This window comes from Nyctereutes procyonoides, unplaced genomic scaffold (assembly GCF_905146905.1).
Source record: "Nyctereutes procyonoides isolate TBG_1078 unplaced genomic scaffold, NYPRO_anot_genome, whole genome shotgun sequence".
Classification (NCBI taxonomy): domain Eukaryota; kingdom Metazoa; phylum Chordata; class Mammalia; order Carnivora; family Canidae; genus Nyctereutes; species Nyctereutes procyonoides.
In genome coordinates this window covers 21606686-21634412 of record NW_026575135.1, presented here as the reverse complement: position 1 = coordinate 21634412, position 27727 = coordinate 21606686, and the positions used below count along the sequence as shown (strand labels likewise).

At 44.8% G+C, this 27727-nt stretch overlaps 1 protein-coding gene across 8 annotated transcripts in view; it reads right to left on the bottom strand.

The window, feature by feature from the left end:
• Positions 1-24145: 24145 nt before the first annotated feature.
• RNF38 (ring finger protein 38) overlaps positions 24146-27727 on the bottom strand; it is a 136783-nt gene continuing 133201 nt past the window's right edge. For all 8 annotated transcript variants that reach the window (XM_055302470.1, XM_055302472.1, XM_055302473.1 and 5 more), the window contains one exon: positions 24146-27585. In XM_055302470.1, the coding sequence (XP_055158445.1) occupies positions 27523-27585 (63 nt within the window). In that variant the 3' untranslated portion in view covers positions 24146-27522. The remainder of the gene's footprint in view (positions 27586-27727) is intronic.

The following is a 27727-nucleotide window of genomic DNA, read 5'->3' as shown; positions in this document are numbered from 1 at the left end:
ATTTAAATCAATAGACTTTGAGTAAAGCAGATTGTCTTCCATGATGTGGGTGGGCCTCATCCAATCAGTTGAAGGCCTGAATAGAACAGAAAGCTGACCTCCACCAAGCAGAAGGGAAGTCTGCCCACGGATGGCCTTTGGACTTTATCTACAATATTGGCTCTTCCTGGCTCTCCAGCCTGTCTTTGGACTCAAACTACAACTCTTTCTGGAGTCTCCAGCTGTCAGCCTCTACCACGGGATTTTGGACTTGCCAAGCTTCCACAATCATGTGATCTAGTTCATTAAAATAAACCTCTTTCTATATATACCTACACATCCTATTGTTTCTCTGGAGTACCCCTACTGATACAGAGGGCTACCATCAGATCTATTACACCAATGTCTCATCTATAGCACTGCTTCTCAGACCTGAATGGGCACGTGCTTTTGCTCAAGTGCAGATTCTGATTCAATAGATCTGGAATGAGGCCAGGATTCCCCATGTCTTTTCTTTTCTTTTCCTTTTTTTTTTTTAAGATTTTATTTATTTACTCATGAAAGACACAGAGAGAGAGGCAGACATAGACAGGGAGAAGCAGGCTCCATGCAAGGAGCCTGACACAGGACTCGATCCCAGAACCCTAGGATCATGACCTTCACCAAAGGCAGATGCTCAACCACTGAGCCACCCAGATGCCCAGGATTCCCCATTTCTAACAAGCTCCCAGGTGCTGTTGGTTAGGGTGACCAACATGTCCCAGGCCTATCCCAGTCTCAGGACTGGAATATCCTTCTCCCAAGCAAACCCTGAGCCCCAAGCCAACTAGGATGGTTGGTCACCCTACTACAGACCATGCTTTGAGTAGTAAGGAGGTAGAGATCCTATGGGGGGGGTGTTGTGAAAACTTGAGACCCTTCAAATATGGGGATAAGTGTAAAAGTATCTTGCAATAGATAAATCCCTAGTTATTAGTTCCCAACATGAGGTGCCACAGGTGGTTGCAAACTTATTAAGGGATTTTCTTTTCTAGTGCTCTTATTTCTTTTCATTTTTTAAAATTTTATTTAAATTCAGTTAATTAACATGTAGTGTATTATTGGTTTCAGAGGTAGAGTTGAGTGATTCACCAGTCTTATATAACACCCAGTGCTCATTACATCACACACTGTCCTTAATGTCCATCACCCAGTTACCCCATCACCCCCCACCTCCTCTCCAGCACCCCTCAGTTTGTTATTTCTTTTAATTTTCTATCATATCAGGGATGAAAGCTTCAGTCTGGGTGATTTCTTCTTAAATCCCCTACAGTGGCCTTGCCACTGACTTCATGGAGACAGAGAACCTCCCAAGGAAACTCCTTCGTGCTTCCAGAAAAGCTGGACATTTTCTAAGCACTGACTCACTCTCTTCTTGCCGGATAGACTCAAAGGAGCAAGGCTGAGGAGTCAGCCAGAGCTGTGTTTGAGTTCTGGCTCCGCCATTTACAGTTGATTGATCTTGGACAAGTTATTTAACTTGTCTAAGGTTGATGATACTTCTGAAGAGATAATATCCAGAAGACTGTTGCCAGGTCAAAGGAGACACCTCTGCAAAATGCAGATCCAGCTTGACACTCAGTGAGCCTCCTTCCTCTTTCCCAGCCCCGGGCAGAATGGCCACACAAGGGCTCATGGGTGGTGCAGTGGGAGACACAGTGTATCTCAGTCTGATGACTGTCCTATATCTGCTTGTCATATTATCTCACTTATATTTTTCATGAAATCAACTTTAATTCTTTTCTTTTTAAGATTATTTATTTATTGAGAGAGAGAAAAAAAGAAGGGATGAAATGCAGAGGGGAAGGGAGAAGAAGACTCCCTGCTGAGCAGGGAGCCCGATGCAGAGCTTGATCCCAGCACCCTGAGATCATGACCTGAGTCAAAGGCAGACACTTAACCAACTGAGTCAGCCAGGTGGTCCTCTTTTTTTTTTTTCTTAGCCTTGTAGTAAGAAATAATATTTGTGAAATCGTGGGTTTAACTTGCTAATTATAATTTTTTCAACACACAGAGATATTCAAAAGAAATTTAGAGTTTCCTTTATGCTCTCAATAGGATTACTATGCTAGTTATAGATCCTTTTTAAAATACAAATTATAATGAATACAAGTAGTCATTCATTCAGCAGATATTACAATGCCTTTTTATATTAGAAAACAGCTTGGCACAGAGGCGTCTGGGTGGCTCAGTCAGTTGCATGTCTGACTCTTGGTTTTGACTCAGATCATGATGTCAGGGTCATGAGATCAAGCCCTGAGCTGGGCTCCATCTTCAGCGGGGGTTCTTTTTTTTTATTTTTTTTCTATTTTTATTCAGCGGGGGTTCTGCTTGAGATTCCCTCCTGCTGCTCTCCTCCCCCCCATAAAAACAAATAAATATATCTTAAAAAAAAAAAAGACTGGCACAAATCTAGGCTCTCCAGCACCTGTGCTGAGGCAGTTGACCCCAGAGCCAACTTGCTCCCCGAACTGAGAAGATCAATGACTTCCCACACCAGTTAGGAAGGGCTACTGTAGGACACCTGGGTGGCTCAGTGATTGAGCATCTGCCTTGGGCTCAGGTTGTGATCCTGGGGTTCTAAGATCGAGTCCTGCATGAGGCTCCCCACAGGGAGCCTACTTCTCCCTCTGCCTATGTCTCTGCCTCTCTATGTATCTCTCATGAATGTATGAATGAATAAATAAATTAATTAATTAATTTTTAAAAAGGAAGGTCTGCTGTGTTTACCAAGGAGCCCAGTCAGGGTACACTAGATCCTAGGCCTCAAGTTGGAGATTCTTGCATTCAAGTTTGTTTATTATTAATCTCTATACCCCACATAGGACTGGAACTCAGGACTTCGAGGTCAAGAGTCACATGCTCTTCTAACTGAGGCAGCCAGGCGCCCCTGGACACTTTCTTCTGTTCTTCCACTGCCTCTATGCAGTGGGAGGGAGGGGAAGGGCTCAGGGAGTCTATCTGAGGGCCTAGGCATCTTGTTCTTACTTTTTTTTTTTAAGTTTTTATTTATTTATTTCAGAAATGGGATCCCTGGGTGGTGCAGCAGTTTGGCGCCTGCCTTTGGCCCATGGCGCGATCCTGGAGACCCAGGATCGAATCCCACGTTGGGCTCCTGGTGCGTGGAGCCTGCTTCTCCCTCTGCCTGTGTCTCTGCCTCTCTCTCTCTCTCTCTCTGTATGACTATCGTAAAAAAAAAAATAAAAAATAAATAAAAATATTTATTTCAAAGAGAGTGAGCAAGTGAGTAGGGGGAGGGGCAGAGGGAAAGAGAGAATCTCAAGCAGACTCCCCACTGAGTCTATAATAAAATAATAATAAGTCTATAAGTAATAATAAGTAGTAGGCACCTGGCCTACTACTCCAGGAGCCCCATGAGGGGCTTGATCTCCGGACCCTGAGATCATCACCTGAGCTGAAATCAAGAGTCAGGTCTCAACTGACTGAGCCACCCGGGTGCCACTTGTTCTTACTTTCTCATCCAAGTCTCCCTTATAGGTAACTGAAAGAAAAAAAATTGACTCGAGCCTGTTCTGTGGATTTGGCCGTCCTCTGTGTGTGTGTTTTCTCTCTCTCTTTTAGTTCCACTTGCCAGGCAGTTGCATGAGTAAATTGGCTCAGGGCCTACAGCGCCTGGGCACACCAGCCAACTCACCCTCTTTCCTTTTTCACAGGGGCCTATGTCCTTCTCACAACATAGCTTGGGGCTCTAGGTCCACCCACAAATAAGATGCCAAGATTCAGATTTGGGGGTCATTTAGGAGATGCCACCTTTACCCTAAGCCAAGAGCTCCACCCCAGCTGTGTCTGACTCTGTCAGATGTTGTTACACCACGAGGCACCACACGCTGCTCCAATTAGTACAGACTCCCACCTCCGTCTGATTTTCCAAGGCTCCTCCTTCCCTAGGAGTGACTGGGTTTGTTCAATCATCTCCTTCATCTTCCACCTCTTCGTCCACTCCTTTCTCTACGGGCCTTCCTCTCTGTGTACCAACACATTTCTCTAGGGCAAAGCCAAACACAATCGACCCACGCCAGTTCTCGCTACTATATATCGTTTGCATGTTGGGACTGTCTCTTCCCCTCATGACACAATATTGTGAGAATAAGTTACACAGGGCTTCCAGTTGCCAGCCACCCACCCATCCTTAACTTGTCCAGTCTGTCTTCAGGCCCCACTACTCTCCTGAAACGGCCACTCAAAGTCGGCCGGGACTTCTCGCTTCCCTCATCCACCCCAGCAGCCGATAGTGTGTTGACCTTCCCTTGGCTCTGGCACCAGGTGGCCTTGTGTGGCTCCTTTTCAAGGCTTTTCCTGACTCACCTTCTCCCCCCCGGGGTGAGGGTAGCCAGAGGCTGTGTTTCCTGGCCTTTTCTCCTCTCTCCTTCCCTTGGCCTCTCTCAGAGCAACTCCTCTGCACCATCTTTTGCTCTTCCACACAGTGTACCTCCATCCTTTGTGAGACAGGAGACCTGCAGCCTGTTCCATCTCATGCCCCTTCAGAGCCCAGAACTAAAAATAGGAGCATTGAAAGCCACATGACAAGGCCTCTGAAAGGTCATTAGGAAAAACCCAGGGTTTCAGAGAGGAAGCATGATCCCGGGGAGTCAGGTGGTTCAGAAGAACGAGGAGATTCATAACGAGTGAAACACCGCAGCCCAGCTGCTTGCTTTCTATTGACAGGAAGCAAACCCGTCAGCTGCTTGGGCCACTGTGCAGATGGGCACCTGGTTGCAGATCAGGCGTCAATCAAAGCTTGTTGTGACAGACTTACCGCTCCCCCCCACCCCAGGGAGGCCTGGGGGTCAGGCGAGAGTGAAGGAAGATTGTTTACCATAAAGACGTCTGGGCAGAATTTAGGGAGAAGGAAGGGCTCCTGAGGCACCATGGCTGGGTCGGGCCCCCTCAGTAATGGCAGGAAAATGAAGGCCTGACAAGGGCTCCAGAGACAGGCAGTGGGCGACGCCAGCCCCTGCTATTTCGGGCTCCCCCAGCACACTTGGGCCTCCCTGCCTGGCGCTCTCCACCCGGGGGCCCTTCCAGGTGCTGCTTTTCATCCAGCAGCGGCTCAAACCTCTCTGAACCATCAGGAGGTTCCCTGCCAGAGAGGAAGCTGGCGCCCTGGGGAGGGTGCCGGGGGCTCCTCCTAGAGCCACCCTCACGTGTTGTTGGTACGTGAGGCCCAGATCCCCCCAAACGACTTGGGCAGACCTGCCAGCCTTGATGAGGGAGCAGAAGCGGGCGGCCACCCAGTCTCCCCGGTTACAGCAGGAGCTCCCAGAGGCAGAGCAGACGTGCCAGCCAGCGTCAGGCCCAAGGAGGCAGGAACCCCCTGGCCCCGATTTATTATCAACAGATACTTGTTTCGAGGTTGCAGAACCTGGAGCACAGCGGTCTGGGTCGTGTGTGCACGTGTGCTATGCGTGTGTGTGTTGTGTGTGTTTGATGCGGGAATAAAATGCGCGAACACGGAGAGGAGGAGCAGGAGATTCAGAGGAAGGGCTGAGCGAGAACTGCTGCCGGGACCGGAGCCAGAGGAGAAATGAGGCTTAGAGACACGCTCACGGTCTAGGCCAGCAGATCTCCCACACGGAGGACCTCCCTCGCCGTCCCGCATTGTCCAAGGGACAGTGTCCAAGCGAAAGAGGCATCTACCGGGTGGAGGCTAGAGAGGGCTACTGCCCAGGGAGGCTGGACGCTGACCCCAAGAGCCCGGGCCAGCTCCCCAGGGGGCTGAGAACACCCGGCACCATCCAGGCCTTCCCTTGGCCTTCTCCTCTCTCTGTTGTTAGAGGGTGGGCCAAAGTCAAAACGAATAATTTAGGGCAGCCCACGTGGCTCGAAGGCCTAGCGCCACTTTCCGCCTCAGGCGTGATCCTGGAGTCCCAGGATCGGGGATCGAGTCCCACGTCAGGCTCCCTCTAGGGAGCCTGCTTCTCCCTCTGCCTGGGTCTCTGCCTCTCTCTGTGTGTCTCTCATGAATGAATAAATAAAATCTTTAAAAAAAAAAAATTTAAGCTTTTTTCCCACCAGGGTTTTTTTTTTTTCTCTTAACAAAAAACTTTTCTTTCTTTCTTTTTTTTTTTAACGAAATACAGAGACAAGAGCAGAGATCAGTGTAACTACCAGCTCTTAAATTTTAGCATAATGCCATTTTGCAATAAAGCTGGTGGTGAGATTAATATCACAGATACAGCGGAGGGTCTACCCTTCCTGTTTCCCAGAGGTGACCCCATTGCCTTCAGCTCCCCATCAGTGGCACTGCCTCCCAGAGTATGCATCCGAAGGCAGGCACTGCAGCCTGTGCTCAATTCACTCTTGCTCAGGAGGGGAGGCGGAGAGCAGAAGGCGAATGCGTGGGAAGGTCGGTTGCTAACTGAGATCTAAGCCAACAGGCTACCCAGAGGAGCCCTCGGGTTCCACCCATGCAACTGAGAGCGCAGCATTAGCACCAGTTTTAGGGATTCATGACTTTGAGCGTGCTGGTATCCTCACTCAGCCGTCTGTGGCATGTCACACCCTTACTTGTGGTGTGTCCTTTTAACCCCTTGGGGTTCATGAACCACTGCTATAATTTTCCACTTACCTGACTTGATCTGCAGATGGGTGTTACCGAACTTATTCAAATATTTCCTGCTTATTCACCTGCAAAATTAGGACAATGATACCTATTTCAGAGATTTCCTGAGGATTAAGTGAGATAATAATACGTAAATCACCTAGCATGGTAAATGGCGATATACGCAGTAAATGTTTTTTCCCTTTCTTTTCTAATTTCTCATAAAGCATCTGTTTAAAACTCCATTTAGAATTCTCAAAGTGGGGGTGCCTGGGTAGCTCACAGTTAGGCATCTGCCTTTGGCTCAGGTGTGATCTCCAGGTTCTGAGCCCCATGTCAGCAGGGAGTCTGCTTTTCCCTCTCCTTCTGCCCCTCCCCCTGCTCACTTGTGCACTCTCTCTCTCTCATATTTTCTCTCTCAACAAAATAAATAAAATCTTTGGAAAAAAAAAAAAAAGAACTATCAAAGTGTTACCAACAAGCTCCACAGTTAGAATTGTTGGGAGCGGGGATCCCTGGGTGGCTCAGAGGTTTAGTTCCTGCCTTGGGCCCAGGGCGTGATGCTGGAGTACCGGGATCGAGTCCCGGGATTGAGTCCCAGGATTGAGTCTCACATCGGGCTTCCTGCATGGAGCCTGCTTCTCTCTCTGCCTGTGTCTCTGCCTCTCTGCCTCTCTGTCTCTCTCTCTCTCTCTCTCTCTCTCTCTCTCTCTCTCTCTGTGTGTGTGTGTCTCTCATGAACAAATAAATAAAATCTTAAAAAAAAAAAGGAAAATGTAGGATATGAAGAAGATAGAGTAAAAAAAAGAAAGAATTGTTGGGAGCCACTACTGGTTCATAAATGGAAATTGTGGCATTTCTTTCTTCTGATTAACCTAGAAGCTGGAGAACCTGTAGGAATTAACAGTGTTAAAGTGTGATTTTTCAAAAAAATATGACTTTCAGGCAAATATAAAATGAACACGGGTCAAAATTTTAATCAAGCCCATTAATTCATAAGGTCACCAGTAAAATGTTAAGACTGTTTCTTTTTTTTTTTAATTTTCTTTATTTATTTATGATAGTCACAGAGAGAGAGAGACAGAGACACAGGCAGAGGGAGAAGCAGGCTCCATGCACTGGGAGCCCGACGTGGGATTCGATCCCCGGTCTCCAGGATCGCACCCTGGGCCAAAGGCAGGCGCTAAACCGCTGCACCACCCAGGGATCCCCTGTTAAGACTGTTTCAAAGGAGAATGTGAGGAACAGAGAGGCAACAAGGGAAGATAAAATGGTTTTGCTAATACACATAAAACTAATTAATATCCTAATGCACAAGAATGTAATGTTTGGGGTTATCTTTTCTACAGAGGAGAAATCACTCGTATCTTTACCAGACAAAAATCATTTTTGTATTGCTATTGGTAAGAACCACTTGCATGACTAACAATTTTCTTAACTTCAATTCCTACAGCTTTAGAAAAATAGCCTAATCAATAAGAAATCAGTCAAATTGCACTTATCTATAGAATCAGACAATGACAGAGATTCTAAGAAACAGTGATAGGGGGAATCCCTGGGTGGCACAGCGGTTTGGCACCTGCCTTTGGCCCAGGGCGCGATCCTGGAGACCCGGGATCGAATCCCACGTCGGGCTCCCGGTGCATGGAGCCTGCTTCTCCCTCTGCCTGTGTCTCTGCCTCTCTCTCTCTCTGTGTGACTATCATAAATAAATACAAAATTAAAAAAAAAAGAAACAGTGATAAACATTGCACTGAAAGAAAACCTTGTATGGAATCACTTTTGCCCATTTCCATATCTTGGACAGTTTTTCCTGATGAAACCTGTACCGTTAGGACGTGGCCTCAGAGGGAGGCTTTGGAATTCCTCACTCTGAGTTGTGAGGCCAACACAGCCCAGGACAGTCCAGATCCAGACAGCCAGGGCCTTATCAGAGTCTGTTCCTCACTCCCAGTCTCTGAGGCAGGGATTCTGTTCTTCCTGGGGCCTGACGGGGGACTAGGGACAGGGTGCTTGGGCAGCCAGTTCCAAAACAGACCATCTTGTTCTTACACCTGGTAGTGGCGGGGCTAGCTGGATGTGTAGCACCATTACTTAAGGCCTCCATCCACACGCTGCCCCAACAGGCTTCGCAGAGCCCTCCCCTACCTTGCCTTGCAAACTCTCAACCCAAGCCAGATAATTAATATACCCTGAAATTTGCAAAACCGTGCGGTTCGTCAAACGATTCATCATGGGTTACCTTGGAACACCTCTTGTAGCAAATCCTCTAACTTGTCTACAGTTTTGAAAGGTATTATTTATTGTGTCTTCTTTTTTTTTAATTTTTATTTATTTATTTATGATAGTCACACAGAGGGAGAGGCAGAGACATAGGCAGAGGGAGAGGGAGAGGGAGAAGCAGGCTCCATGCACCGGGAGCCCGACGTGGGATTCGATCCCGGGTCTCCAGGATCGCACCCTGGGCCAAAGGCAGGCGCCAAACCGCTGCGCCACCCAGGGATCCCCTCTTGTGTCTTCAATTCAGTTGTATTTCTTTGGTAGCTGACACTATTCCCCTCTACCATCACCTGAAGCGGGTGTTAAAGAAATACTTAACAGGTGTTAAATTAAACAGGCATTTAATTCGATGTTAAGTAAATATCGGTTGAAAGGATGGATAGGAAGTGTGAGAATACAGTCCCTTCCCTGCCCAGAAAGGTCCCCAGTGCCTTCAGAATAATGTGCAAACAACTGGCAGGGAAGGGAGCTCACGCCCCACACCCTCCGTGTTGTCCACCTACGCCTTCCACGCCAGGTGCTTACCCCAGTACAACATCTGTTCTTTTTATCTCTGCATCTACTCTCCTAACCCAGAATGCTCTTTTCCTTCACCCTTAGGGATTAACTCAAATGCCAGCTCTTCTGTGAAGCCTTCTCTATCTTTCTGGTTAGAAGTTACCTGATTATTTGCCTTGTCCTCTGCAGAGAAGTGAGACGCTGGAAGACGCAGGCCCCGAGCCAGACTGCCCAAACCCACTCACTAGTTTTGCGGTCTGTGGCGAGTTACAAAATCATTCTGTGCCTGAGTTTTCTAATACAAATCCTGGACGAGTACTGCTGCTCCCCCCCATTGAGTTTTTGTAAAGAGTTAAAATAAATTCCTACCTGTAGAGCCCTTAGAAGATGCCCACCACGCAGCACCGCAGCACCGGCTACTGAGAATTAGTTCTTAATCCTTATGTATGGTCTCGTAATTCTTTCCCGGTGCTTCTTTCAGTGAAGTCATTGTCTTACACAGATTTTACTTACTTTTTACATTTCTGTCCCCATCACTAAAGTAAGTTCCATCAGGGAGACTTAGGGGACATTTGCTAAATGAATAAACAAAGAAATGATGAGTTATGTGGGGCTCCGGCTCTCCATAAGTGAACCATATTCAGCGACCAGACTTTTTGCTCATGGTATGTGGGAGGTTTTTGTTGTTGTTGTTGTTCTTAAAACCACCAAAACTCTTGAGCTTCTACTTTGCAGTTTCAGGCATCTGTGGGATCTGAGGTGTAGCGTTTAGGAAGCCCTGACACCCCCTGCACCACGAGGATCTTTACCACATAACTCTTCTTGGACATGTTTGTTTTCTGGGCATAAACTGGAGTAGTAAGTTCATGGTTAATTTTGTCTTGCCTTCTAAAAGTCACACATATAATTAGTTTTTTCCTTATGAAAGCCCTGGGTTGGAAGGAAGGAATATTATCCACGAACAAGTTATATGATCTTGAGCAACTCATTTTTACAACCCGGATTTCTATTTTCTAATTTTTTTTTTAAGATTTTTATTTATCCATTCATAGAGACACACAGAGAGAGGGGGGGGGCAGAGGCACAGGCAGGGGGAGAAGCAGGCTCCACGCAGGGAGCCTGACGTGGGACTCGATCCAGGGTCCCCAGGATCAAACCCCAGGCTGCAGGTGGCGCCAAACCGCTGCGCCACCGGGGCTGCCCTATTTTCTAATTTTTAAAAAAGAGTTTGTTTATTTATGTATTTATTCATGAGAGACACAGAGAGAGGTAGAGACACAGGCAGAGGGAGAAGCAGGCTTCATGCAGGGAGCCCAATGTGGGACTCGATCCCGGGTCTCCAGGATCACGCCCTGGGCCGAAGGCAGGCATTCAACTACTGAGCCACCCTGGCGTCCCTGAAAATGTTTCTAGAAGAAATAGCAACATAAGAACACAGCTTTACATCCATTTTAAAAGGAATCTAATCCAATGAACATGAGCTTAGTGAGACTGACTTCATCTACATATCTAGATACTGAACAAATGATGGGTAGTGAATGGGTAAATGAATGAATGAAATACACAAAGCCGTCTTGATTCCATCAAGGGAATGAAGCCAGGCGACAGAGCGTGAGTGGGGGGCACAGCTGAGCCATTCAGAAAGAGGTCTGTCTGGTAGACAGCTTTTATAATCCTATGCAAAGTAAGTGGAAGCAGACACCTGCCTTTTGTGGGTCAACCTTTGTTCGGCCTCGGAGCAATGTGTACAGGACATTGTGTGACCTTTATTTCCCCTGTATCCGGCCAAAGATGCTTTCTGATTAATGTCTGTAAGACACCGAGACCATAAACACAGACAAGTGTCTGGCTGTGGCAAGGAGGCAGGAAGAGGCTTTCTGTTGGAGCCTTTCCCCAGTTTGAATAGGGCCTGTGATGGGGGAAGGTATTATAAAACCTTTACCAGGGGCCCCTGGGTGGCTCAGTGGGTTGAGCATTTACCTTTGGCTTCAGTCATGATCCCGGGGTCCTGGGATTGAGTCCTGCATCAAGATCCCTGTGGGGAGCCTGCTTCTCCCTCTGCTTGCATCTCTGCCTCTGTGTGTCTCTCATGAATAAATTTTTTTAAAAAATCTTTTAAAAAATCTTTACCGGGACACCTGGGTGGCTCAGGGGTTAGGTGTCTGCCTTGGGTTCAGGCCATGGTTCTGGAGTTCTGGGATCAAGTCCCGCATTGGGCTCCCTGTGGGGAGCCTGCTTCTCCCTCTGCCTATGGCTCTGCCTCTCTCTGTGTGTCTCTCATGAATAAATAAATAAAATCTTAAAAAAAAACTTTACCACACTACATTTTGGAACCCCTTCATGCTGGGGTGCAGCAGGCTAGTACCCTGGAAGAGCAGGCGGGCAAAGCCAGATGAGCCCTACTGCAGGTCCCTTTTGTTTTGATGAACTGCCCCCGAGTTAGGGGAGGGCAGAGGCAACCCTTGCTTTTCGGGGGGAAGTACTCCTGGGTGACTGGGGCCTAGCAGGAAGAACATTATTTTGGGCACCAACAGACCTGGCTCTGGAGGTTGACATTACCAGTCTACCAGCAGGTATACTCGGGGAGCTCCGTACAACCCCGGCCTCTTGCCCAGCGGATCTCAATTTGAGAATGTTAGCCCCTAGCCCCGAGGAAAGGGTGCCAAGGAGAGGCTCAAGGAGTGGGGGGCCAGGGATGGGAATGAAGGTGGGAGCCCGGCTGTAAGACCCAATCTGGAACTAGCGGGCAAAGAGCCTGCTGCCGGCCGAAGCCTTGACTTAGGGGCGCTCAGTCAGAGGCCCACAGATAGAACTGAGGGGGTCTGTAAAATAAGGAAGCAAAAGAGTACACCCTGATTTTCTAACTATAATGTAAATTTTCCTTCAGTTAAAGAAGGTGGGTAACAAACCACAGTGTATCAGGGAACGTGTGACTTCGTCACTGCTAGAATCACATGTTTTCATATCACAGGCCGATTGCCATGGAGACCTTGAAATATCACTGACATTCATCACCTCTTCAAAGACATGGTCATCATTAGACCTACCGCTACACCGTGTCCTTGAATGTGTTAGTAAAGCAGCATCTATTTTCCCTATGCAGACTTGTTTATATTTTGGTAGCTGTATTTCAATCTGATCAGTTCCCTTTGCACTTATTTCAGGCGTTAGAACAGCATCCGAGAAGCAGTCCACAGGCTGGGCCGCCCGTCCAGGGGGTGAGCTCACGGCACACCGAACAGCAGCCAGCACAGGGGAGGTTCTGAAAACACAGGCATGGTCAGTTCCGTTTCAACATCCTTGTCAGCAGACACAAAGTCCTTTGTTGCTCATGTCTGTTGCCCTAGAAAGTTGATCAAGGGCCAACAGAGAACAGGATGGAGACGTGGGAGAAAATGGATGGAAGGTCCCTGGAGACAGAAGGGAAAAGAAGGTCACTGCTGACGCTCCCCACCCACCGTCCCCCAACACACTGTACAGGCGAGTCTAAGAGCTGAACCGAGCAGAGGCTCGGGGACCCCGGCTCCTTAGGGTCTCTCACTCTGCAGCATCAGCTGGCTCCTTACAGACTCAGCAGCTGTCTGCTGAAAACTCCCAGCCGGCTCCTAACACCTGCCGGCCAGCTGCCCGGCCCATTGGAGACTCACCCCCAGGACCTCAAACATCTTTCCAGAAGGTCGAATGAGAACTTTATGGTCTTTGTTTGAGGACTCTACTGTTATCTGATCGCTGAGCGTATGAGTCAAAGGTCAGTGCTAAACACCCACCTGAACTTTGCAGTTTCCCTGTTTCATTCAGGAGGCTATTGTGGAGTCTGGCCCTGTGTCAAGGACACATTAATTCTGGGGACAGCCTGTTTTTCCGGGTCAGTCCCGGAGGGATGGAAGGGTGTGGCCAGGAGCCAATAGGAAGGGGCTGCGAAGAGAGGAGAGAGGCTCTGCAGGAACTGCCACGGAGCTTAAGATCCCACCTCTGGGGGTAGCATTTTTCTAGGCTGTAGAGCTCTATCGTCAGATTTCCTGCTCCAGAAATATTTCCCCAGTAACCCGCAGCTAGTGTAGGTAAGGAGAGGTGGCGAGTGTGGGAAGATACTTGCACTGATGATTATTACAGAGCCTCCAGGTTTCTTAGCCAGTCAAGCTGAGGTTTCTATAGGGTCACAGTAGAGTGTGCTCTCTTCATTTTTCCTAGGGATCCAGGGCTGTAGAAAACAAACAAAAAACCCTCCAAAGTCAAACAATAAACCTCGCCCATCTCATTTACTTGCCAAAGTGCAAACAGATGAGTTGCCAAGTTGCTGGTTGGAGGAGGGTGGAGGAGGAAAAGTCCCCTTGTTGGCCACCACCCACAGGAACACCGCTCATGGAAAGGACATGATGCTAGCTAGTTACTAGGACACCTGGGTCCCGGCCCTGCCCTGCCTCTCTCTCTAACCCCCTGCTTGACTTACTTCTCCCAGTGGGCCGCCTCCGTTTCCCCACTGGAAAGCTAACCACCTCTGCTCCTGAACACAGACCAGTCTGCAGTTCTGGCTGGATGCCTGCGCCCCCAGTGTGGGCAGTCCTAGAAAAGGAGAGTTCTACCGGCGGCACCCACCCCCCCCCCGCCCCGACCTTGACCCTCCCCCCTCCACGGGGGAGCTGCAGTTCCACCCAGCTGGGGGGAGTTCTGTGTAGCCCCAATGGTGCCTTTCACTCGCTCATTCATTCATGCATTCGTGCATTCATTTATTAGGTGTTGTCTTTGGATATTTTTCTGCTTCTAAGAATAAAACATGTTTATTGTAAACATTTCAAACAATGAAAATCTAAAATCAGTGCAAGTATTTTCCCAGCACTGCCTCCTAGAGGAAATGATTTACTGTTGTTTCTTGTACCTACTTTTAAAAATTCCTTTATCTTCCTTTTCTTTCTGTCTTTCCTTCTTCCTTCCTTTTTCTTTGTGAACATGTTTTATTTGAGCAATATAGAAATACTTTGATTAAAACATCAGAGAGTTCCTCTCTACTCCTTTCAACCCCCAATTCCACTCCCTTCTCCAAACAGTCACTGTGAATATTCTGGTCACTGTGAATATATCTTAGGGATGCCAGGATGGCTCAGCAGTGAGTGTCTGCCTTTGGCTCAGGCCGTGATCCCGGGGTCCTGGGATGGAGTCCTGCATCGTGCTCCCTGCCCTCTGCCTCTGTCTCTCTCTCATGAATTAAAAAAAAAAGAGTTGGTTTTGACCCTCCTAGACATTTGAGGGCAGGTGGCTCCCTATCTGAATTCTTGCCATCCAGCACTGGCCCCGTGGGGTCCCTGGGGCCCCTGCAGCGCTGCTCAGCCTCTGCCTCTCCACTTCCCAGGTAGGCAGCAGACACCGTGCCTTCTGTCCCCAAGTCCAGGGCCCAGCTAAGTCCTCCAGTCCTGTCCTGAGTGGCTCTCTCACACAGCTCCTCCCCACGGCGGGTGATGGAGGACGGAGGGGAGGCTTTGGTGCCCCAAGAACTCCTCCGCCTGCTGTCCTTTTATAGGCTGGGTGGGGGCGAGCAGTGATGCCCGCAAATCTGGTTTCAGGACATCTCAGCATGTCCCACCGGTGTGGTCCAGCCCTTCCCTCGGGATGTAGGGGAACCAAGCACGCGCAGGCGTTTAAATTAAATTGGCTGCTGATTCTTTTTTTTTTTTTTTTTGGCTGCTGATTCTTATAAACACTTGTCATTTTGGCCTCCCCAGTCCATCTGACCCCTGCCCTGCCTCTCCAGCTGGGAGAAGCTTACCACTGGACACGCCCAATGTACTCCATGGGGCTTTGACAGCATCATATTTGCTGAAAAGTTTCAGTGAAAAAAGGATGTAGCATAATTAGTACTTAATACAAGAGATAAGTCAGGAGATGTCAAGAACATTTCTCCTTCGAGATGAGCTGTTCAGGACTCTGGTGCCAGACCTCTAGGAGATGCACAGATGTTCTCCTCTGCCCCTAAGGGCATCTTTCAAGGCACAGCTCTGGTATCCAGCCTCCACGGTGACCCCAGCGATCTGGGCCTCCCAGCATCGACACACCCTGCAGTAGTCCCTTCCCATGTGGTGCCAGGGTTGGTCTGCATGACCAAGAGAACATGGCAAAAGGAGAACATGTTACTTCCAACATTAGGTTATAAGGCTATCAGGTTTTAGAAGACTTGGACTCTCTTTTTTTCTTGGACATTGTTTTGGGGGAAGCAAGCTGCTTAGTTAAACAGCCCGAAGGAGAGGTCCATAGAGGAACTGAGGGCTGTCGACAACACATCAGTGAGCTTGGAAACAGATGCTTCAGCCCCGGTCAAGTCTGCAGCAGCTGCAGCCCTAGCTAACAGCTTGATCATATCCTCATTAGAGATCCTGAGTCAGAACTGCCCAGTTCAACCTCTCCTGGATTCCTGACCCTCAAAAATTGTGACATAATACATATTTATTATTTTAATCTGCTGAGTTCAGTTTGGTTTGAAACAACTTTAAGTATATGCTATATGCTGGGTCTTGGTGACTCAAAGATGAATAGCATCCTTGACCTTCAGGAACCAACTTATAATCAGTAATGGATAAAACATATAATGAGATAGGAGCATTATTACGTAGAAAGTGTCATGTTGGAGATTCAAGTGGAGAGTCCTCTGGGAGAAATGACCCCTGGACTGAGTCTCAGTGGATAAGGAGAAGTCTTCCAGACAAGAAGTGGGAAAGATGGTCCAGGGAGAAGGGAATATGTGAGAGGAAAAAAAAAAACAACAACAAAAAACCATCAGAACATGAACGAGATGTATTGTGTGTAGAGGAATCACAAATAGTTTCCATTTCTAGAGTGTAAAATGCAGAGCTGAGAGTAGCAAGAACCAAGGCTAGAAAGGCGAGGAGGCCCAGGAAGGTCCTTGGGAACCAAGTTAAGGATCTCGGACCACATCTAGGTGATGGGGAGCCATGTATGGGACTCAAGAAAAGGAACGACGCATCAAGATTCGGCATATGGAAAGTGGATTTGAAGGGAAAAACAGACTATCAAGGATTTTCACAGCCCAGAATGGAACAATCTAAATGTTCAATAATAGAAGAATAATACATTTTGAAGCCCATACAATGGACTATTATTACATCACTATCAAAAAATCACTCCTGCAAAGACTATTTCATGATGGGTAGTGATGCGCATGTTGTATACTGTTTTGTCCTGTCCCTTTCCACTTAGTGTGCTGGATGGGTATGCAGCAAGATCCCAAATTTCTCTTAAAAAAGATCTCTGGGTGGCGCAGCAGTCTAGCGCCTGCCTTTGGCCCAGGGCGCGATCCTGGAGACCCGGGATCGAATCCCACATCGGGCTCCCAGTGCATGGAGCCTGCTTCTCCCTCTGCCTGTGTCTCTGCCTCTCTCTCTCTCTGTGTGTGACTATCATAAATAAATAAATAAATAAATAAATAAATAAATAAATAAATAAATAAATAAAATAAATTCATAAAAAAAAATCCATCAGAAAAAGCAGTAAGTATGATTCAACAGATTAGTAATTGGGAGCGAAAGGAAGACAGCCTAAAATGAGGGTGATGAAAAATGAAGAGACCAAGGAGCAGAACAGAGAGGCCAAAGTACAACTTAGTCCCCCATAGTGGGGAGCTGGGGGCATTGGGGACAGTTGGGCTTGTTGGACTTGGAAGGCAGATCTGAAAGCACCAGAGGCTGAGAGGTTTGGGCAGGAAGATGAGTACAGGTCTAGACATGTTGACTTCTGAGGTGCCAGTTTCAGAAGAGAGACAAATCTGGTAAATATTGGAGAATAGCCAAATCTAGATGATTGACAGAGTCATCTTGGGTTAGGTCCTTCATGCAGAGTCATGTGGAACCTGGAAGAAGGTAGAGTTAGTTCCTCAGCCAACCCTGAGAAGACTTCCTTCTGAGGCCTCCTAAAGTCAGCCTTGTCTTAGCTGACACGATTAAATGGTTTTTTTCTTTTTAAGATTTTTATTTATTTGTTTGTTTGTTTGTTTATTTATTCATTTATGAGAAAGACAGAGAGAGGCAGAGACACAGGCAGAGGGAGAAGCAGGCTCCCTGCAGGGAGCCTGATGCAGGACTCTATCCCAGGCCCCCCAGATCACGACCTGAGCCAAAGGCAGACGCTCACTGCTGAGCCACCCAGGCATCCCTGATTAAACATTTCTAACACGCAGCTGCCCAAGCTTCTCTCTGGACCTCTGGACCTCAATACGGGATATCTGCCTGTGTGTTCACCTCATAGGGTGTCTAAAAGCCAGGTCCTCATCTTTGACACACACTCTCCTCTCCCATCCTCATTTTTGTCAAAATCTGCTCCTCCCTCAGGATGCATTCTTTGGGTGACTGTTCCTGCCAGTTGCCTAACCATTCAAGCTGAGTCATTCCCCATTCCTCCACTCAAGAAACCTTTCTGGAGTCACTACCCGGTGCCAGACTCTGTGTTAGGCCCTAAAGATAAAGACATGCACTAGTGCAGGCTCAAGATGCTCACAGGTCAGCAGGGAACCCACCAGAACAAGTGTTGATCACACATTGGGTTGTTCCAGAAGAAAGGTGGAGCGTCATAGGGATCAAGGAAGATTTCCTGGAAGAGGTGATACCTGCATTGAGTCATGAGAAAAGAGAGGAGGGGAGGAAGTGGCCTTCCAGGCAGAGGAGCCTGCAGGAAAAAATATATAAAGAAAGAGCTCAGTGTGCCTGGGGAACCAATAGTAGATTGGTGCTGCCAGAGGGTGAAATACAGTGGGAAAGGGGCCTTGAGCATTAAGACTGGAACCATGATTAGGAACAGACTTAGGAGGGCTTTTTGTTGGAGAGTAAGATTGGACTTTGTTCTGTAGGCAACAGAGAGACATTTCAGGGTCTAGGACTTAAGGTAGGGGTGGGTGGTGAGGGAGCCAGATTTCAAATGACTCACTTGGGAAGCTGCAGAGAGATCAGAGTAAGAGGGTGGGTGGGAGGGATGCATGCCTGGAAGCAAGATCTTGAAAAGGCAGGGGATGGAAACCGAGCCATGGTTGTGGAGGAAAGGGAGACAAAGGGGCAACTGATTAATTTGCCGGAAATGGGAGATGAATGGGTCAAGATGACTTCCTTGGTTCTTGCTGGAGTATTTGGGTGGCTGGTGGGGCCAGCAATGGAAATAGAGGAAGGAGGAGAAACAAGCTTGGGGGAAATGTGAGTTTATTTGGATACACAGATTGAATGCCAATGGGATGTTGGGGAGGGGATGTTTGGGAGGAAGCTGGGAACACAGGCAGTAGCTCTGGGGAAGGAGCTGGGACTGGAGGCAGGACTGTGTGAGTCGTGAGAACTGAGAACCCGTGAATCAGTAGGAGATTGCAGTCCCTCCAGTGAGAGAGTATGCAGAATAGGAAAACCAGAGGGAAAAGACACATCTTAGGGAGCCCTGGGAGGAAAGGGACAGGTCAAAGAAAAGAAACTCAGAGAGGGAAAAAAAAAAAAAAAGAAAGAAAAGAAACTCAGAGAGATGGAAGAGAGGAAACGCAGAGAAAATGAGGAGTGCGGACAGCACTCGGTTCTAAGAAACAAGTGGTGTCACCCCCTGGAGAGAAGTCTGGCAAGACTCAGACTGAGAAGTCTTCATTGCACTTGACAGTGAAGAAGCCGCGGGTAGACGTGGGACTGGTGGGGGGCAGGTCTCGGCAGAGACAGTAGCTCCTGTCCGAGCTGCGTGAATGGTGAGAGCATGGGGGTCGAGTTCCTGTGTTCCATTGGATCTTGATCAATATAAAGGGAGCCCGATTTTAAACAAAATTGCACATTAGAATATAACCCAAACCAACCAACCAGTTGTAAGTGAAACATTAAAAAAACATTTAAACTGTTAGACACCCTACTTGGTAGGGAACAAACACAATGTTACTTAGAAAGGAATGAATCTCTGAGCTGTCCTGGTCCTGTGCTCTTCTGAGAAAACGGACTTCCTATGTATGCTTTCTGTAAACAAAAGCAACAGTAAGGCACATTTTGGGCATTTATAACCACATCAATCTTGACCTGTACAACTTGGTTGTGTACAATAGTGCCCTCTGGTGTGGATGTTATGCATAAAAACCGATCTTTTATTAGCATGAAGGTGATATTCTCAAATTATTTCTGCTCTCACATATGGTGGGGGGAGCGGTTGTCTGATTTAGGTTTTATGGGAGGCAACAAGCAACATCAGTGTATGTACCCAGGGTGGCTTCTTTATGACGGTTAAAATTTTCATTTGCCCATTTTTTTTTGTATAGTTGTACTTCTATCAAAAGGGTTAGAGCGGGACCTACCCATTATTTTTAAGATAAAGTTTATTAAATTATAATGAGTTGAACAAATCATAAAGCACAATGAATTTCTCAAACTGAAGTACCTGTGTAATCAAGCACATAGATCAACAAACATTACTGACAGCCTCGATGTACCCTGCCCTTCCCAACACGCCCTCTAAACCTTTTAGTCACTATAACTTCTAAATGCCAAGGGTAACTACTCATATACTTTTTCATAGCATAGACCCACTTTGCTTTTGAACTTTCTATGTCACTCCCAGCTTCTCATCCCCTCAGCCATAGTCAACCACTAATCTGTTGCTATAGATTTGCTTTTGACATTTCACATAAATGAATCACGTAATATGTGGCCTTCTGTCTGGCTTCTTTTATTTTAAAGATTTTATTTATTTATTAATGATAGGCACACAGAGAGAGAGGCAGAGACACAGGCAGAGGGAGAAGCAGGCTCCATGCCGGGAGCCCAACATGGGACTCAACCCGGGTCTCCAGGATCAGGACCTGGGCTGAAGGTGGCACTAAACCGCTGAGCCACCCTGGCTGTCCTGGCTTCTTTTACTTACCACGTTTTGAAGACTCATTGGATTTTGATTCAGCAGAGAAACCATCATGGATGAAACTACACATGGGATGGGACATAGGCTTCAGGCTTGTTCAGATTTATTCATTCCTCTTTAAAAATATTGCTAATTGCTCACTCGATGATATATTTATAGTTAACTTTCATAGTTCATGTATTTTCATGGATGTACTAGGAAGCCTCATTACTCTGAATCAATTTGCAAGAGCAACTGGTTTATCTTTGACTGTCAAGGATAAAGTAACAAACCCCTCTAACATTTTCTGGCTCAAAATTATTTTGGTCATGTTTTACGATAAATTCTGGAGTTTTGAGTTCATCTGTTGGAACAGATTCGAGTAATTTCCTGAGATGGGCAAATCTGGCTTTTTCTAAGGTACCATATAGTTGACCTCTATGTAGAGGCATGGGGCCTTCCATTCAGTTGAAAACAGAGAAACACAAGGGAGGAGATGTGAAGACCCATGTCCAGAGAGACAGAGATTGTGGAGTTCCCTATCTACAAGCCAAAGAACTCCAAGGACAGAGACACAGATTGCTCCTTGGAGCCTCCAGAGAAAACCAACCCTGCCAACACCTTGATTTTAGACTTCTGGCCTCCAGAAGAGTGAGAAAATTTATTCTAAGCCACCAAATTTGTGGTCATTTGTTGCAGCAGCCCTAGAAAACCTAACACACTAGATACCTGAACTCCCGATTCTGAAGCTGCCTGGCATAAACTGGTATTCCATGGAAGCTTGTGGAGCATAGCCTTGCAGGCTGTGAACACACCTTAGGGAAGACCTGAATCTCTCATTTTGTAAGGAAAAGAAATTGAACTCACATTTTCCTTTAAGTAAGCTCTATGCTCAACACAGGGCTTGAACTCACGACCATACTCTACCTACTGAGCCAGGTACTTTATCACTTTTTCCTTTCTGACTTGTTTCTAAAGTCAAGTGGCTTGTATTAGAAAGATGGCCCAAACTTCTTTTAGAAATTCTAGAATTAAAGAGTAAATGCAATCTATTTTCCTCCTGATAGCAAAAACCAGGGCAGTCTGAGCCTGAAATGCCAAAGAGCATTAAATTTCTTCTTGGGAAGGCTGGCCTTATTTTGGTACAAGGGTCAAGGTTATATTTTCCTCTGTTTCAGCTTAAATCCAGTATTAACATGTCCAAAAACAAAAGGGGAGAAAAAGAACGAACTAGAACCTATGGATACCATATGCCTATATAGTCAACAGAAATGTCAATCTTTACTAGGATTAAGTTTAGTCAGAAGAGATCTTAACATGTTTTGTGAACCCTTCTTTATTAGAAGTGATAACTACCAATAAGATTGGATAATACAAAAATTATTCTTATCCAAACATGAAAGGACCAAAGTAATGGGGAGAGGCCTTCATATTCCAAATCTCTAAGGTTACTATTAAGGAGGGGCTGTGGGGGAGTCTAACACCTGAGAGGGAGGTTAAGAAAGCAGCTTGTGAACATGTTTACTGGACACACTGATGAGTACTGGCAGATGCTGGGTGTTGGCTATAAGTCCTTTTATTAATCAGCCACTATATTTTGTTTCCATGTATAGACTAAGAATCAGACGTGTAAAGGGAAAGTGCAGTCCCTTTTTACTCAACAATTCACTTCACTTCCTCTATAGTGGGAAAATATCCATGCTGATTCTACAGCATTTTTGGACTTCAGACTGCAAAGTGACCTTTAATATCCCTGGCTGTCACTGTTTTTTTCTTTCATTCTTTTTCTTTCTCTTTTTCTCTCTTGATTTTATTCATGAGAGACACAGAGAGAGGCAGAGACACAGGCAGAGGGAGAAGCAGACTCCCTGCAGGGAGCCGGATATCGGACTTGATCCCAGAACTCCGGGATCAGGCCCTGAGCTGAAGGTAGACATTCAACCGCTGAGCCACCCAGGTGGCCCTGTTTTTCTTTAGTTTTTCTTATTCCTACATTTCTTGTTGACAATTTTGGGAGGCAGAGAGAGTCACATGAAAGATGTTAAGAACATACGCACTGTAGAGCATCTACCCCATCATCTCAATGTGAATTGGGTTTCCTACTCCCAGTCCTTCAGAATGACCAATTCTCTGGCAAATGATCCTTCAAATTGCCACGAGTACTGAAAGCGCTTGGCAAATGTCTTTTTTTTGGGGGGGGGGAGGCGCAAATGTGTGATTAGGGAATGAACGGACATCCCAATCCAGACTTGTCCTGTCCAACATTATGACCATTATCCATAACTACTTGAGCATTTGAGATGTAGACAGTCCCAATGGAGACATACTGTAGATATGTAGATATGTAAGATATGTACATTCGATTTCAAAGACTTGGGATGAGAAAACAAACATCTCATTGATTTTTATACTAATCACATACTGAAATATTTTGAGTAAATTAGACCATATTAAAAATATTTCAACTGTTTCCTTTTACTTTTTAACGTGGCTACTAAAAAAAATCTTTAATTACAACGATGGCTCATTACACTTCTGACAGCAGTCTATTCAGCAATCTGAAACATACAAGAGATCTGAAACACTTGTGGCAGTGTCATCAAAATATTCCCAAGGAAAAAAAATATTCACAAGATTTTTTTTTTCCTTTGGTACAGATCAGGTCTTGTGATCTATTAAGAAATAACAGTAGCCAGTGAGCTTTAATTGGCACATTTGATACATCTGAGGCTTAGTATTATCAAAGCATAGTTAAGAGTTTAAGATGAAAAAGATTTGTAAAAGGGGGAAAATAAATCTGCAAAGATGAAGTCCTGGTAGGAGTCATTTCACATCTTATTTAAGAGCCTCTGTTGCTCACAGAGCAACTGCTGATACCAGAGGCTTTCTATAACAGCTCTTTTCCAGGTTGTGACTCAGTACCCACCATAGGGCTGCCATCACCATGGCAGAGGAAAAGAGAGAGCTGGCTTTTACGTGCTCCTACACAGCCTGTGCTTATAGGCTTTTGAATTAATGCAAAAATTACTGATATATTTTATTTTCTCATATCAGGTCTTTGAAACTCAGTGTACAAATTTCCAGTACATCTCAGTTTGGACTGTCCACAGTTCAAATGCTAAATAGCTGCATGAGCGTCCCTGCCTTACTGTTGAGAGTCATGAGATAGTGCACAGGTATGTACGGAGTAATAGAAACCTCTCCTGTAGGACAGCACAAGTTTTGGGGCATTCAAAATCCAACACAAACATTCTTTCCAATATACTGGAGACGTGAAACAATCAGAACATGGTCACTTTATGGAATTCTTCCATCAGTTAAGTACTGGAGCCAGTCAGAGGGCATCACCTTCCCTCAGGCCAAACAATGACTGCTTCCTGAGGGAAGAGAAGTGCAATCTATTCTTCATCCTCAACTTTTTGTATTTTGTTTCTACTTTCCTTCTCCAATAATTATATTTCTTTTTGGTCATAGGAATTACACAACTTGTTATATAAAATGACAAACAGGCTTCTCTTTTCCTATTATGTTGACAGTAAGTTGGGACGTAAACTGTAGCTAATGTGGACAAATTTGCCCATTTATCTCCTGTAATCTTATTTCCTGCATCTTATGGTTAACATATATAGAAAGAAACCTAGTTACCTACGATATAGCCCTACTGTTCAATAAGCTATGCCACATGTGTGGCTACATTCAGCTATCTTCTTGGCTTTCTAAATGATAGAATTCTGTTCCATTTGTTATAATGGTTGTTTTCATGTTTCTAAGATACTTACACAAATGAAGAAAAAATTCTGAATTATACTCTAAAAACTTAAATCCAGCCACAAGTAGTTCAACAGCTCCATCTTCCTGCTGGAATCCCCCCTTCAACCCTCCTTCCAAGTACATACAACCATACCCCTTCCCTAACATAGTAACATGAAACACAACAAAATGTTTTAAGTGTACATCATACATTTATTACCAACAACCCTCTCAACTCCAAAATTGGGCACAGGGATTAAAAATAAAAATTCATTGCACTACTTAGTAAAGCATTACTAGTAACTTTCATAAAAAATGTACAAACTTTGTTAAAAATTTATCAAGCCTTCAAATGATTTGGTTACAGATATTTATAATACGTACATTTAAAACTATATGTTAACTGATACAATGGAATATGATTTGAGGAAATGACTCAGCAAATGATTCCAAAAAACACCCCTGTAAGCTTTCATAATCTGAAACAAACAGCAAAATGAGGTAACCAAATGTACCAACAGGGGGGAAAATAGCTTTCTAATGAAGGCCTAAAGATATCTGTGAAAAATATTCTCTTTGAGTTGGTAGATCTCATTCAAAATACTGTAAGAGGCCCAAATTTAAGAATCTTAATAAATCACATTTCAGAGAGTGTATAAAATCTAAATATGCTTTCACATTTTCCAGATTTTGCTCAAAAAAGTTCAGGACAGAAAATCCTAATGAGATCTTGATACCTGGAGGCCTTATTGTTTGTTTTGTTCTATTGGGGGAAGGGGAGTGCGGCTAAAAAAATTCAAAGATGAAAATTCATGCAAAACAACACAAAATGAAACCCCACAGCAGAGTTAAGATGGTAAAGCCAATATTGTTTTAGGAGAAAAGAGGAAGAAGGCAACAAACCAACATCTGCCTGCTATCTGATGCATCGCTCAAGGTGACAACAGCTGGGCACAAATCAACTGTTCTCTTTTGCTAGCCATGAAGTTGTTCACCGTGGCTAGTCTGCGTTGGTTCAGAACACATGCATGTATGCTCCTAATACGCGCTAACCATTTAAAAAGCAAGTCTGTACACATCTCTAAGGGCCCCATGCAAAGAAAGACATTCCCAAAGAGAGATCAGTCACAAGAGTGCAACAATTACTTCAGGATTTTACCAAAATAGACCCTGCTGCCTCCTAATTTGCCAACTGCCTCTCAAAAATTTGCTGGAAAAGGGATATTATGACAAGAATTCATCGTCAGAGGGAAGATAGAGCTACTTTTCCTAGTCATTAGTACAATGTGCCTTGTTAATTAGGTATCTATATAAATTAGAAAAGTGCTTTACTTGCATGCTTCAATAAAATGAATACTGAGTGTAGTAGTGTTATGTTAGATCTGTACAGATATAAATTTTTGCAGCTATATAAAAGAGTCTATGTATAACATGGGCTTTTTGCCATTTTAAACATGATTTTTTATAATTAAAAAAAATAAAGATCAAACTATACGTGATTCGTAATGTAGCTGATTATTATGCCAATAATTTTGGTCTTCAACGCGCTTTTTATTCATCAGGAACAGGTGGGGAATGTCCTAATGATTGAAAAGTAACATGTGCACTTTAGCACTGTTGAGATGTATTTCTGATGCACTGACAAATACAGGGGCAAACAGAAAGTGTGCAAAATCCTATTTGTATGACTAGATAGAGGCAACAGTGTCTGGAAAAGGGCAAAATTGTGCTTCTGTGAGAATTGACTTTACTGAACTCTAAGCTGGGATGAGCTTATAGAGACTTCAAGGGAAGGCAAGTAGCATGGCAGTAACAAGTAGTTAACACTGTCTGAGTAGAAAACTGACACAGAGCCAACTGAAAGCTGAGTGAGGCTGGCAGCAAGTCATCACAGTCCTGACTGGGATTATGCAGTTTGTGCTACTGCAAACAAAGCAATGACCTCAACTGCAGGAAGAGGCAGACGATGCTGAAGACAATAAAAGAACGAGGGACGAATCAAAACACTGCTGGAAAAATGACTTTAAACAATCTAAATGATCTTCAATGGACCTATTAAAAAACAAACCCACATAGCTATGTATTATTTCAGATCAACTAAATGAAGGTCAATTCCTGTTTTACAGCATTATTTTTTATACAAAAATCAAATCTTCATTTATACTGCAAGTATTCTGGACCTGTTATATTAAATTTTTCTCAAACAAAAACATTTTAAAAAAGCAATAGAACATCAAAGCACATCAGGTCTAAGAATTCGAGCTGTCACAGCACTTGATCCATCCTGGAAATGAGGGTTTCCATGAGAAGCACATTTACTGAGGGAAGAACTAGACAACTTTCAGAATTGGAGGTTGGCAGGTGAATCGATACAAACAAAAATACAGTTTCTTAAAACAATTTAGTTGCCTATGAGAGCTTAACAAAAAACATATCAGAAGTCAAGCTGAATTAGTTAACAGATTTTGTTCTGGTGGAAGTAGAGAAGTGAGACTTCATGGGACCAGCAGTATACTGAGAAATATATTACTCAAATATCTTCAGAATAGACTACAAATCTAAACATCAAAAAAAAAAAAAAAAAATCACAGGTACTTCCTGTAAGAAGTTTACTGGAAATGTAAAGGAAAAAACAAGAGAGTATCAACATTCAAATCACTGATTGAAATGCTAATATTGCTAACTGATGATGTATGATATTGCACCTTCTTTTTGGAAACAGCAAGTTGGAGATTAAAAAATTTTTCACAACAGAATCAAAAAATCAGGTTCATGGAGTGAGAAATCTGTTACACTTTTTTTCTTAAGTGACCCACCTGGGACCACCAACGAAGAGAAGGTGACAGCTGCCTGAAGCAAAGGAAGAAGGCTTTTCTCATTCCATTCATTGGGAAGAAAGGGTATGGAGTATTCAATGCTTATCATTGATGCACCCTTAGCAATCAGTGTGCAACAGCAAACACAAGGGAAAAAACCAGTGTACAGTACTAGTGCTGTTTAAATAACACACCAGATTATACATTGCAGCATAATTAAAACTACACACACATTCTTGGTACATGCTGGTATATAGGATCTCATACACACATTTAGCTACCATGCCCTCACACAAGTAGTTGCGCACACTCTCTCACACACAGATACATTTATCACCAACAGTCATACGCTGCATTCATTTCCACTCACAGTTTCTGAAGGCTCTATATAAGGTAGATTGCTATATCATCTGGAGCTACCACTTTTTATAAAAGCACATGCTAAAAGATCACGTCCACTGTAATCTTGCAGCAACACTCGGAATGATCACACAAAAACCAGGGAATGTTAGTGCACACACAAAATTAAGCTAAAGAAAAAGTCTTTGGAGTTCCAATCACACGGTTAGTATAACAATCCCATAATTGTGAAGACTAATTGTAAGCTTTTATAGTTGATTAAGTCACACAGTGCAAAGAAAGGTCCATTGACCCTTTTGGTAAAGGGAGGGCTGGAAGCCACACAGATTAAGTTCAATGAAGAGTCCGTATATACATGTGATGAGGAACACCCAAACTAAATTTGTGCTCTTAGGTTGGTCATTCTGAATCCCGATGCACTTCGGAAGCATCAGCTCGGCAGATTGGGCAAGTACGATTTGCCTGAAAGACAAGAGAGAAAACTTGTCTGAATTGTGACTAATACAATGTAACAACATGTTAAAAGCAATGAGATATTTTTATTTCCCAAATAGATAGTATTTACATTCTTTATTCCTTTATAAAAAGTACAAAGTAATCATTT